The 13,354-nt window shown below is 41.0% G+C and overlaps 1 protein-coding gene across 1 annotated transcript in view; it reads right to left on the bottom strand.

Annotated features, from left to right (window-relative positions):
* Nucleotides 1-13,354, bottom strand: part of LOC102207761 (glutamate receptor ionotropic, kainate 2-like) — a 327,213-nt gene that overhangs the window by 73,189 nt on the left and 240,670 nt on the right. Inside the window, exon 9 of the mRNA XM_013915653.1 lies at nucleotides 12,080-12,193. Within this exon, the coding sequence (XP_013771107.1) occupies nucleotides 12,080-12,193 (114 nt within the window). The remainder of the gene's footprint in view (nucleotides 1-12,079; nucleotides 12,194-13,354) is intronic.

Below are 13,354 nucleotides of genomic sequence, written 5' to 3'. Positions count from 1 at the left end.
TGGTGTGATAGACCCCAGCCTCTATGGATCTTGTGCTCAGAGCTTGTTTCTGTGCTGCCATGATTAGTGCCTCTGTGCTGTCTTTCAGTCCAGCCACCAATAGGATTTCTGGACGTCAGCCACTTCCTCTATCTGGCGGTGGTACATACCGTGCAGGGGCCTGTCCTTCCATCATGGTTCCTCCCCTTGCAACTCTTTTTTGGGTTTCTGCTGCCTGAGGTATTCACTGAGCACGGAGTCGGTCATGGCCATTTTCCTGATGTACTTGTGGATGTTTTGTTGTTTCATCCTGGACTCTGGTACTGATACTCACCAGTCCTTGGCCTTCTTCCTACCGCTTAGGATACAAGTCAAGTCAAGTCAAGTCAAGTCAAGTCAAGTCAAGTCAAGTCAAGTCAAGTGGCTTTTATTGTCATTTCAACCATGTACAGTGGTACAGTACTGAGTGAAATGAGACAACGCTCCTCCGAGACCCTGGAGGATACAGACACAAGACAGTGCAATGGAAATGTGTGAAATGCTGAGTATTGTGCAAAAGTAACTTGCTGTCTCAGGGCTTGCAAAATTTCAAAATCCCTGGTAGCCCTTCAGGCAGGCACTCTTCAGTTTTCAGTTTTTTCAGGGACTCTGTCGCTGAGCCATGTTTCTGTGATAAAAAAGACGCAGCAGTCTCTAAATTCCGTCTGCGTGGTCTGCTGGAGTCGGATGTAGTCCAGTTTATTGAGAGGAAGATGGATGGAAGAACCGGTTGGCTTGGATTTGCTCTTAGCCTATTACGGACCGCACTTGATCCACTTCCGCTTCCTCACGCAGCGCTTTCGGCAACATGTCCACTGGCCACCAGCATCAGACGATGAAGGACAGAAGGCCCGGTTTCCATGGCGACCCGAGGACATGCAGCGCTTCCAGTAGTTCCGGGTCAGTTTTTGTGTGATGCTTGTAATTTAGAAGTGTTTGCCGTTGGTAAACATGAACACCGATTGTTCTGGATAGAAAGCCCAAAAGTACAAAAACAGCACAATTTGGTCTTGAGTGGCCGCTGCTGTTCCCACGCCACCAGTGTGCTGCACTTGGGGTTAAACATGCATGGTAAGGAGCTTCCTTGTCTTGATGTCAGTGGCGTCTATCTCCTCCTTTGGCCAGCTTATTATCACAGCAGGGTACCTGATCACAGGCAGGGTGTAGGTGTTGATAGCCTGGATCTTGTTCTTACTGTTCAGCTGACTCCTCAGGACTGGCCTGAACCCTCTGCAGATACTTGATGGTGGTAGCTTTCATAGTGGCCTCTTTGTGGTTTCCATTTGCCTGTGGGATGCCCAGGTACTTGTTACTGTCCTCTCTGTTTGCAATGTTGTCTTCTGGTAGTTTGATCCCCTCAGTTCTGACTGCATTCCCTACACTTTTCCAGTCTGAACGACATTGCGGTGTCTGTACGTTAGGTGGTAGAAAGGAGGCTGGGGACTGGTGAGTGTCAAAACCACAGTACAGGATGAGACAAGGAACATCCACGAGTACATCAGAAAGATGGCCCCAACCAAGCCCGTGCTCAGTGAATACCTCTGACAGCAGAAACCCAAGAAAGAGGAGGAAGAGGAGTAACATTAATGGAAGGACAGGCCCCTGCACGGTATGTACCACCGCCAGATAGAGGAAGTTGTTGACATCCAGAAATCCAACCAGTGGCTGGACAAAGCTGGACTGGAAGACAGCACAGAGGCACTAATCATGGCAGCATAGGAGCAAGCTCTGAGCACAAGATCCATAGAGACATTCCATTTTACTCCAGCTCTGTCTAGCTACTGGTAGGACTTCTGGATGTCAGCTACTTCCTCTTTTTGCTGGTGGTACATACCGTGCATGGGCCTGTCCTTCCATGACAGTTCTTCTCCTTGTTCATCTTCTTCCTTGGACTTCAACTTCCTGAAGTATTCACTAAGTCACGCAATCAGTTCTGGCCATCTTCTTGATGTACTGATGGATGTTTGTTTTCTCATCCTGGACAGTGGTTCTGATAGTCACTAGTCTTCGGCCTCCTTCCTTTCACTTGATGTACAGTCACAGGGTGCCATCATAACACCACCTTTCTGGACTCAATGCAGTAACACTTTCCGTTCTTCACTGGTTGCAAACTAAAGATGCATCCACAAACGGATCTGCAATTAGAAATCAATTAGTAAATCGCCATGTCTGTCTTACTGTTCCATGGTGAAATGTCAAAGCTCATCACTAAATAGGTAAGTGGTGCTGCCTCTGCAGCTATACAAGCCTTTTCATCCCATTTATTTATATAGCGCTAAATTGCATCGACGTCACTTATGGAGGCTTGATATCTTAAGGTAAGATGCTTCAGTTATGCAGAACGTTACTCCTTCTTGTCCTCGAATGGACTGTGGGTCATCAATGACCTTTCCTTGTTGCATCTTTTTCAATTCCTGCATCACCCCATATGTATGTACTTCAACAAATCATGTTTTTTTAACCTGTGATTCTGCTTTCCTGTTTCCAAGTCACTCTAGTCTACAATTTCTTCCATGTCACGACATAGCTGGCTGGTGGTATCAAAGTCTCCCTCCTTTCTCCTGTTCCGCCAGCTCTCAGTCTCATTATAGTCTTTGTGCTCTCTCCTAGCTAACAGTGGCCTTGAACCTTAATGCAGACTCTCTTTGTCCTTTTGCTTTATAACAGGCCCTTTGTTCTTTCTGCCTTATTGCATGCGCTGGTCCTGTCCCGGCCTTCAACAGCCTTCAACCTTAACACAGGCTCTTCTTTCTCTCCTGACCTTTGACAAACGCTAAGCCCTTGCAGGCTCTGTGCTCTCTCTCCTCTTTGCAAGCCCTATCACACTCTCTCTGCTCTCCATCGGCCATCAGCAGCCCCATGCCTTAACCCAGGCTCTTTTCTCTCTTGTCATGCAACTTTCAGCCTTTTGCAGACTCTCTGTTCTCTGTTGGCCAGCAGTTGCCCCAAACCTAATGCAGCTTATCTCTCACCTGTTTCGCAACTTTCCACCTTTGCAGGCTCTCTGTTCTCTGTCGGCCAGCGGTGGCCTTAATCTTCTCTCTTCTGTTTCTTATCGTTCGCTTGCTTTTCTGCTGCACTCTAGCCTTCAGTGGCCCTAACCCTTAAGGCAGCCTCTCCTCTTGGGACTGCTTTTGCCAACTTACAGGCTTTTCGCAAACTCTCTGTCTCTCACCTGCTGAACATCAGCGCTGGGCCTATCAAAGGCCCATTGTCTCTATCTTACCTCTAGTCTGTCCTCACATCTCATTTTGGTTTCTCTCCACCAAGCTTGCCCTCGAGCATCGTCACAGGTTCATTCTGCTGCTCTACCCTTTGCTCTCCAGACCCAGTTTCTAATGTAATGTGGTGGTTATGCATGTTATGCCTTTCCCTGTGCCATGCATTACCGCTAACGTTCATGTGTTCCATTAGGTCAGATCTCAATGCCACGGTAAGATTGATTTTTTTTCTTTGGGGGTCATGCCCTAACTCTTATCATTGAGGGGATTCAGTTGTGTTGTCCTACTGTGCTGGACCATCAGCATCTAACGCATTAAATACCACAAACTGAATTCTGTACATCAAGAAATCAATCAAAACCATAACTTTAAACTGAAAGCTTCATTCTTTTTGCATTCACATATTGGTGTGGTTGACATTCACCATCATAATTTTGAATTTGAGAGTAACAGTCTGCATCTCTCCCATAGCTGTGCTCTACCCCAAAAATAAAAACAGGAATGTGTGTCTTTTTTAACTGCACTGCAACTGTCTGTTATGTCACTGGACACATTACTGTGTATGTAATACATCTAATAGAGCATACCATGGCTCTTGGACTGCAAGACTGCAAGAATACTGATGTAATGTTGATGAAAGAGCAGAAAGCACTGTCTAGATAGTGATCAATATCAGTGAGACAGGAATGTCAAGACATGTAGTAGTATTTGTTCATACAAGAATAAAGTTTAAGGTGAAAATAAAAAAAGGAATTCAATAATTTGTAATATATTTATATTATATTTAAAATAGACACATACAGTCAGGTCCATAAATATTGGGACATCGACACAATTCTAACATTTTTGGCTCCATACACAGCAATGGATTCCAACTGAAATGAACAAGATATACTTTAACTGCAGACTGTCAGCTTTTGTTTGAGGGTATTTACATCCAAATCAGGTGAACGGTGTAGGAATTACAACAGTTTACAAATGTGCCTCCCACTTATTAAGGGACCATTGAAAAACTATTGAAAAACAAAAGTTGTATCCAAGATGGCCGACTTCCAAATGGCCACCATGGTCACCACCCATCTTGAGGAGTTTGCCCCCTCCCATATAGAGATAGACAGACCACGTGACTTTCGCGCATTGCATGCCGGGAACTCGTGGCAAAACAATCCAAGTACCGCATCAAATGCAAGCATTTGCAGCACCGCAAAACGTTCATTCTTCGGTTCCAATACCTTCTTGCTTTTTCTTTGCCCCCCCCAAAAAGGTATGTACAAAATGAAGGAGAACAATACCGGTCTGTACAAAGACAGACTTGATGAAAAGTCAAAGAAAAGATACGAGGAAAAAATCAGTCGAGTGAAAGGGTCAGACCCTTACGAGCACAGAGTGGACAAAAGACGGTTAGCGTGCTGCCCAACTTTCACCACGCTCATATTTATAATCATACGGTTCTTGGAGTGAGTGCATACACTCATGAAGTTTAGTAACTTCAGGTCACTGCAACAAGCCCAGGTACAGTTTACCGACGAATGGGTGCAGGACCTTGAAATGTACCGCGTAGAACGAAAGACCATCGTACGAACAAAGGTAAGATTTCCAGTCTCACAAATCGTCTTCATAAATACACATTCGTTAACAGTTTATTAATATAACCTTTGAGCTCAACGATAATTAATTAGTAGTGGAAATAATTTCTGGTTCGCGTTACAGAAATGTAGCAGTGACAATAATATTGTATGCTGTAATCGTACTGGGCAATTAGTGATACAAAACAACTGTTTTATCCTGTGAATAAAAGTATATGTTTTTGTCAGTGTACCATGGTAATAATAGAAGCGAAACGCAATATTGTGTCAGGACAATTCACTATTTATGCACAATAAATAAAGGAGCATAGCGCGACAATTTCTGTTCAGCGCCAGACTTGCTTGTAACCTATATCACCAATTATGATAAATTACGTAATAACTACAACAGAAGACTGACCTTTGTGGAAATGCTTGGAGCAGACTAACCTGTGAGCTGGAGTGTTCTGGGACGTTATATTTGGTCTTTGAATGGCTGCAATCCAGGCCATCCGTGGCTCTTTGTTACTTCGGAAACATGGCTCGAACAATTTCTCTTCAACGACGTAATCCGATAACAACCGATCTCTTTACCCGTCGCCTTCCCGTGGCTGTCATGCGACCGGCTATTGCAGTTAATAATACAACAGCTTCTTGCCATTTTTTGTGTTTCTTTTTATCGATGTGTGACTGATTTCAATTGAAAGCGCTAGTACCTCTTGCCACGAGTTCCCAGAATCCTTTGCGGTCTTACCCCTGAATGACGTCACATTTTCAATCTCTACACTAATGTTCCACAAACAGGACTTTAATATCACCAACCATTCCCATTTTATTACGGTGTATCCATATAAATGGCCTACCCTGTACATGCAACCTAACTGTTGGTCTGTCAATGTTGGCTGTCCTGGATCAAAGTTCAGGCCACTATTTCTCAGTCCAATGCTAAATATGCCAAACAACATTGTTGCTGACATCTCCCCGGCCATTTGTTTCAACCAGGGGACCGGGTCTGGCTCTCCACAAGACACCTGAAACTTCATAGTGAATCCAAGAAACTCACTCCCAGGTTTATTGGCCTGTACAAGATCACAGCCACAATCAACCTAGTCACTAATCGATTAAGTGACCAGACCCTGTTTTCCACACGTCGCACCTTAAGCAACGCATTACCTAACCACTTTCACTGCCATGTTGGAGTAATCAGCACCCTGCAGCACCAGGCAGCAAATATTTCCTCTAAGCCAGAAGGGAAAAAAATATTAAGAAAGCTCTTAAAACATGTGGTCGCTTTCAACACCAGCTGTCTGCCATCTACAATGCCGTTTTGAGACCCCTTCTCAGCTGCTTTAAAGCCCATTCGCACCTTTTGTCAGGTGATCTCAATAGGTTACATGATAGGGCGATGGACAGTCCCACAATGGCTTCACTCGACACCTCTGTTGATAATCACCCATGCCCTTTTAAACACCTTGGCTCTACCATTTGCTTTTAGAACTGAAGACGCTTTTTGGATGGGAGGTGAATTGATTGAGAGAATTCCAGTCGCTTTTCTTTCCAAGCTCTTTAGATTACCATGACCTGGATGAATGAGAACCTACACAGATATTTGCATGAAATACTAAAATGTCTCAGTTTAAACATTTGATGTTTTCTATCTTATCTTGTGAATAAATCTGGGTTTTCCAAGATTTGAAAAACAGTGCATTCTCTTTTTATTCTTATAATTAAGTCCTAACGTTTTCGGAATTGTTTTTTTTATATGGTAAAGCTGTAACGGTTCTGGTGGCATGCTCATGATTACCAACATGAAACAAGGGAAAAAGAAGCAAAAAAACTAAACAAACCTCTTAATATGGAGGAGGGGTTTGTGTGATCTGTGGTTTGTATATGAAATTTGCCCCCAGTATGGTTTTCCAAGGCCAATTGGTCCTGCGTGAGTGATGAGACCAAATGTGATTCACAAGATGATGACAACAGCAACGAATCATGTTACCTCAACTGTATCAAGGTTACCAGGACCCCCACTCATTTTTCACATGTTCTGAGGAAAAATTTTCCACAAAAATACATCATGTTTGTTGTGCGTCTGTGTTACACAAGTATTACAGAAAATTCAGAATTTCAAATTGTGTTCTCACAACATGTTCAATGTGTAACAGACTTAAAAGTTAGGGATGTGGCTGCTGTAATAGATAAATAGGTAGCACAGAGTGTAGAACCCAGTTGCTGTCTACAAGGCCTCATCTATAATCCACTGGAGAATTTTAATGGAATTGTCTTGTGCAGTTTTATTAATGTATCAGTCCTAAACAGTAGAGATATGTGTGCATTGCACTCATACAATTTGTTTTTACAGCTTGATAACAAAGCTTGGTCACACTGATAATTTACAAACTCGAAAACTTGAAAATGTGGAATCCAAACCCAGTGGGTGAAATGATGGTTTCATCTTTTATAGTCTATGTACGTTAATCATGCTTACTCATCTCCCTTTGACTGCCACACCAAGAAAGAAGCAATGGAAAAAGCCTTATGTGCTCACCCATTTGGCTGAGCAGATTGATAGCTTTAATGTTTAAACATGGTGATAACCACAACCTGAAGAAATGAACTATAAATGAATTCTTGTAATCATTAAACTAGTCAGTATAACAAAATGTATGTAATATTTGAATTACCTTCCATAATTTGCTATAAAAACCCTAATCTTTCCTGCACGTTGTGTATAATGTGTCTCTACACTGCACAGTTATAGGGGAACACAAAAAGTAAATGGTAAATGAACTGTTTGTCATATAGTGTTTTTTCACTGTACCCGAGCACACAAAGCACTTTATACAATATGCCTCACTTAGCCATTCATACAAGCACTTTCTGTATACTCAAGTGCCTCCTATCTGACATTCACACTCCAATGGATGCATCGGAGACCATATTGGGGTTAGTATTTTGCCCAAGGATAGTTGGCATGAAGACTGGAGCAAGGAGGGGAGGAACCACCATGGAACAACCAACCCTCCACTCACCTCCAGAGTTACTTTAAAATTCAGTATAAGATGTTACTGAACCTGCAAAACAGGTGGTTAATCAAGATTTCGGTAACTCAACAAGAGAGAAAACCCAAAAGAGGCCTTACCTTTTCATGGTAGTAGAAACTGTATTTGATAAATTAAGTTTAGACTACCTACTCTATCATTTACTCTGAGCATTTAGGTTTACAGTATGATAATGATGAAGTAAGATATGATTTGCTGTTTAATCAACTGGTGACTTAACATATTAAGATGTCACGGTGGCCTTTTTGATTTGTAGCTGTAACTGTCTGTTCACACCTCCAGAAAATATTTTGCAACACCTTAACCGAGTTTAAATGTTAGTTTACATGACGCACAAAACACTCTGCTCTACTGTTCCCCTGCAGCGAATCATAAAAACAACTGGTTGTTTCTGTGACAATGAAAGCACGTCTGGTCCTTGCTCTCTCCAAAACATTACACGGTATATTATCCACAGCTCTAGCTATTAGCCTAAAGGTACTCCATTTCCACAACAGCATAACTGGAATGACTTCCTGAGTAGATAAACTGTTGATAGGCCAAGATCTCAAGAGTAATTACATCATGTTTTATAGTACATAATCCAGGAGAAAATGATGAGAAGCCAGATGAAAGTGTGCATCAATCAAATGTAACAAACCCAATTATTGTCAGCCCTCCCTCCTTTTCTTTGCTGCTCACAGCCATCACACATCTCCCCATGACTCAATCCTGATATGGCAATTACAGCGGTGGAGAGTCTTTGCTAATAACTACAATCCAATCACTTCACAGCATGCGCGGAAAGAAAGAAGACATGTGATAAATAATGACAACCCGCAATTTACTTGATATTGTTATTTTTACACTTGCTTCTTCGATATCAGGCTCATAAATGGCTTTAATGTGAATTTCTTCTTAAAATTTCCCATTAGTGCCATGGTGCCATCACACGGCAGACTCTGTGCTGTCTGTGTTCATAACCACAGCCACAGGCATAGACTTAGAGGGGGGACTTTTACAACGTGTGCATTTATGCCCCACAGTAAAAACATAAAAGAAGCTTTGAAATAAAATGTTTCAAGATTAATCAGTAAAGCAAAACGTCCTCTGATAAGAGAGGTCTTCTTTGGCAACGAGTCATTTTTACCTCCAAAATATGTGAATTATAAGAGATAAAACTGATGAACCTTTGATGTTAAATGTAAATATATGAAACACAGATGTGGTGCTGTGACATTAATCAGCAGCTCCACAGCATTTCCTCTAATCCCGGGGTTAATAACCGCATAGGAAAAAATAGCAAAAAAGAGAAAGGGGTAAGTATTTTTTCTTAATCTCAAAGAGGCTTAAAACGCATGAAGCCATTTGTTTTTGCTAATAAACATTACGTCATCTGTCCTTATTGTTTTCAGCCAGCCAATAATATTTCTGATGTACATAATTTCTAAAATGTATACAAGCCGTGAACATGAGCAGAAACACTGCTGAAACACAAATAAGCTTTTGACAAGTTAATAATTTTAGAAGTGTAGAGGTGCATCTTGAGCACAAAGCAGGTTGAGCCCCCTGCCCTCCAAGAAAAGACAGATGTGAGTTGATAATTGACAGTCAGCTCATGACTCTTATAGCTCGAGACAAGCTAATAAAAAAGAAGAAACAAAACAAGAGTGGGTTTTTTTTTTGGGGGGGGGGGGGGGTAGCTTTTATGTGTGCTAACATGGAGCCGTTAATATTAAATAAGGTGTGATTAATTAATGAAAAGATTTGGGAGCAATTATTTCAAAGTGAAAGAGAAGAGCTTAAGGGCCTCTGTATTTGCTGCACCTGAATGATTTTCATGTATTCCATTACATAGATAGCAACATTTTCATGACGCCTGCCCATGAGCACAGGAGCCATGTAATTAAATGTAACTGAAAAATTACACGAAATGTTTCGTTTCCAGATCCTCGTGTATCAATAAGTCTCTTGTTTTCATCGCTATTAAAATTACTTAAGCACCATAATGAAACACTAATGTGAGTTCTATAAATACTAAACATAAAACACTGAAAGTAGATTTTTGTTCACAATCATTCAGTCTTGAAAGACGTGAAAGGGTCTGTGGAAGCTGGGGAGAATGTAATGGTGCCTGCAACATCATTCAGCGTGTCTGGTTTGGCAGTCAATCAGTGATGGTCTGAGCAGGCAGATCCACTGAGGAATGCTCAGATCTCTCAACCCAGCATCATGGCAAAGGATGCAATTAACACGCCAGTCCACTGTGCCCATTTCAAGCTTTATCTCTCCATAGCGTGACATGGACACCCATGCGGAAGCTGCATTAATGCATGCAGAAGCTGCAGCTGCAGCTGGAGGAGATAATGTATTCAAAGCCAAGAGGTCGTTAGTGATCAAAAGACATATGAAGTACATGCGAGGGTCATTAATCACCAGAAACTATTACCTTGGCAGCTAATATGTATTTACATTTTAATGCTTTCCTGTGATTATTTTCATGACTTGAAATAAAATATCTCCCTCTGCTGTTATTGAAGCTCACTGTAACTTACTGCAACTTCTGCATGCTTGTACATTTCACACTTTGCTGTGATACTAAGTTGAGATAGTAAGATACTTATGGGCTCAAATTGTCATAAATATTTTGCACTGGTAAATCAGAATGCGTATATTTGTGCATCTGTAGATAAGAATTTGTGTGTGCGAAAAAAGATTTGTGTGCGTGAAAATATTTACATAAGTTGCAATTTTTTGTTGTTAAGGTCTGGTTACAGATACAAAGCAAAATAAATCCATGTGAAACTCTGCACTCAAGTTTCAACTCACAAGTACAAATTTTGAGCCAATTTTTCTTCTTTTCAGCTGATTGGTCAATGTCATGTCAATCACAAATGTATCTATCCAATGAGAGAACAGATGGGTCAACGTCATGTCCTCTGAGTGCAGAGTTTCACAAGGATTTTCTTGCTTTGTATGTGTAACCAGACCTTAACAAAAAGAATTTGTAACTTGTGTAAATATTTTTACACACACAAATCTTTTTCTTATCTACAGATGCACAAATACAAAACTGATTTACAAGTACAAAACATTTATGACCACATTTTGAGTGCTGGGTGGTCAGAGTATCCAAGCAGTTCCTGGAGGATGAAGGCATTGGAGGCTTTTTTAGCCTTGCGCTTTCAGTGTCTGCACTGACGTTCATATTAGACATAACAACGTATTGTGTCATGTTGACATTGTGTCTTGACAGCACACTATATACTAATTGATAAGATGAACTAATGTACTCAAAAGTTTTAGGCTAGCTCCACACGTACACGGGTATTTTTGAAAACTGAGATTTTCCTTTTTCATTTTTAAAAAATCCCGTCCACACGTAAACGCCAAAAACAAAGGAAAACGCTGCCGGGAACATGCCAAAGCCACAGGTGTCGATATATTCCTAACCGTGTAGAAATGGCAGAGTAAACAAAGATGGCGCATAGAAGCAGAGGGTCAGAGAGCCCGGTGGCGCCAGTGTCCGGCAGCCTCACCTCTGTCAGTGCGTCCCAGGGCAGCTGTGGCTACAATGTAGCTGCCATCACCAGTGTGTGAACGTGTGTGTGACTGATGTGTAAAGCGCTATACAAATACAGGCCATTTACCATTTACCATAGAAGCAGAACTGAGTCCTATGTTTGGAGGACAGTAACTGTGTGTGTATATGTAAGCATTTAAACACAGCAGAGAGTAAAATTAACAGTAACAGTGTTTTGTCTAAGTCCGCCATTGTAGAAATTAATTTCACTGAAACAATAACGTGGCGCACAGTGTGACGTCAAAAAAGGCGCACACCTTTGACGCTGCGTTTTCTCCATTTTCCTCGTCCACACGTAAATGCAAAACGCAAAAACTGAGTTTTCGAAAATCTCCACCCTGGCAGGAGTTTTTAAAAAATTGCGGTTTGCAGTGACCGAAAAGGCCGTTTACCTGTGGACGAAAGATGCAAACGCATAGAAAAATCTGCATTTCCAAAAATACCCATGTACGTGTGGACGCAGCCTTAGTAAGATTTAGCGATGTGTTTCAAAGCACACTTGTTATTGTGTAGTAAGCTATGAGGAAGACTGTGCAATACTGTTCTGAAAGAGCCAGAAAAATAGACCAGAGAACTCTGAATGACATATTTCTCCACAGGAGGCGTCATGTTATACAGTCCTAAGCTTAAGATCTCAAAGAAAAGTAACCATACCAGTATAGTAGACACCACCAGGGATCGATTGGACAAGGAGTCAGAGACATTAGTTGTCTTCCCTTTCTGGTTGTCTGTCATGTTTAGGCCACTCGGAGGGTCCCAGGTACCAATCTGTAAACAAATATTTAATTAATTTTTCTTCTGTTAGAAGGCAGATAGAGTACATGCAAAATCCATTGGTACAGAAAAACATGAGAGCATGAAGTGTTAGATTTAAAAAACAAAAATGTTTAATGAGTTTTATATTACAGAACAAGCAAAGAATAATAGTACAGTTAACATAAGATTTATATTAAACAACATCGTCCCCAAAATAAACAAATATAGATTTAAAAATAAAATAAAATAAAACCAATGCGAGAACGAAAAATAAAAATGACAAAAACAAACAAACAAACAAAAAAACTCAGCACCAAGTATCATTTTCTAAATTAATTCCCTTCATAATGTCTGAGAAACTCAGTTAAATGTAACCATATTTCTTCTAAATCTACTCCCTTTCCTCTAACAATATAAGTAAGTCGTTCCAATACAATACATGATGCCATCTCCTTCACCCACATATGACTTGAAGGTAGTGATGGTAAATTCGATTATTTTTACTGAATTGAGTTTGAATGAGTCACTCGCCAAAATGAATCAGGTTTTTTGAGTCATTTGAGTCACTGAGTCAGTTGCCCAGAGAGTGTAAAAATGTACATTTTTACTCAAACTTACTTTGTTTCTCTTTTCATGTATATCCTACTGCTAAGATGAGTGATTGAAAAAGAAAAACAACTATTTTTATAGAGCAAAAAAAATAAGATTTCTAAAGGGAACATTTATTTTATTTATTTTTATTTTATTTTATTAGTATTTTCCTCAAATGTGTCAAATATATATTTTCTCATCAAAATGTCCACTGAGCTGTGAGCCAGGGGGCGGTAATGCTCCTTAATGTTGGTTGTCAACCAAGAAGAAGAAGAAGAAGCTGTGAGACAGGAGGGAGGGGGTGAGTGACTCCTGAGTGATTTGTTCATGTTATGATTCCGCACAGGAAGGGAAGGGGTGAGTAACTCAAATGTGCTGTTAGCATGTTAGCAGAGCGATGCTACTGTGAACAGAGGAGGTATTGTCTTGATGTCTGTGAAGGTTCTCAGTCATCCAGGTCATCGTAGTCAAAGGAGCTTGGACAGAAAAGCGTCTGGACTTCTTTAAGTTGCTTGAAGACGTTTCACCTCTCATCCGAGAAGCTTCTTCAGTTCTAAGGTCAAATGGTGGAGAGTCCCAGAT

Source organism: Pundamilia nyererei, unplaced genomic scaffold, assembly GCF_000239375.1.
Source record: "Pundamilia nyererei isolate P.nyererei 1_Seehausen unplaced genomic scaffold, PunNye1.0 scaffold00342, whole genome shotgun sequence".
Lineage (NCBI taxonomy): Eukaryota > Metazoa > Chordata > Actinopteri > Cichliformes > Cichlidae > Pundamilia > Pundamilia nyererei.
This window is presented reverse-complemented; position numbering and strand designations above follow the sequence as displayed.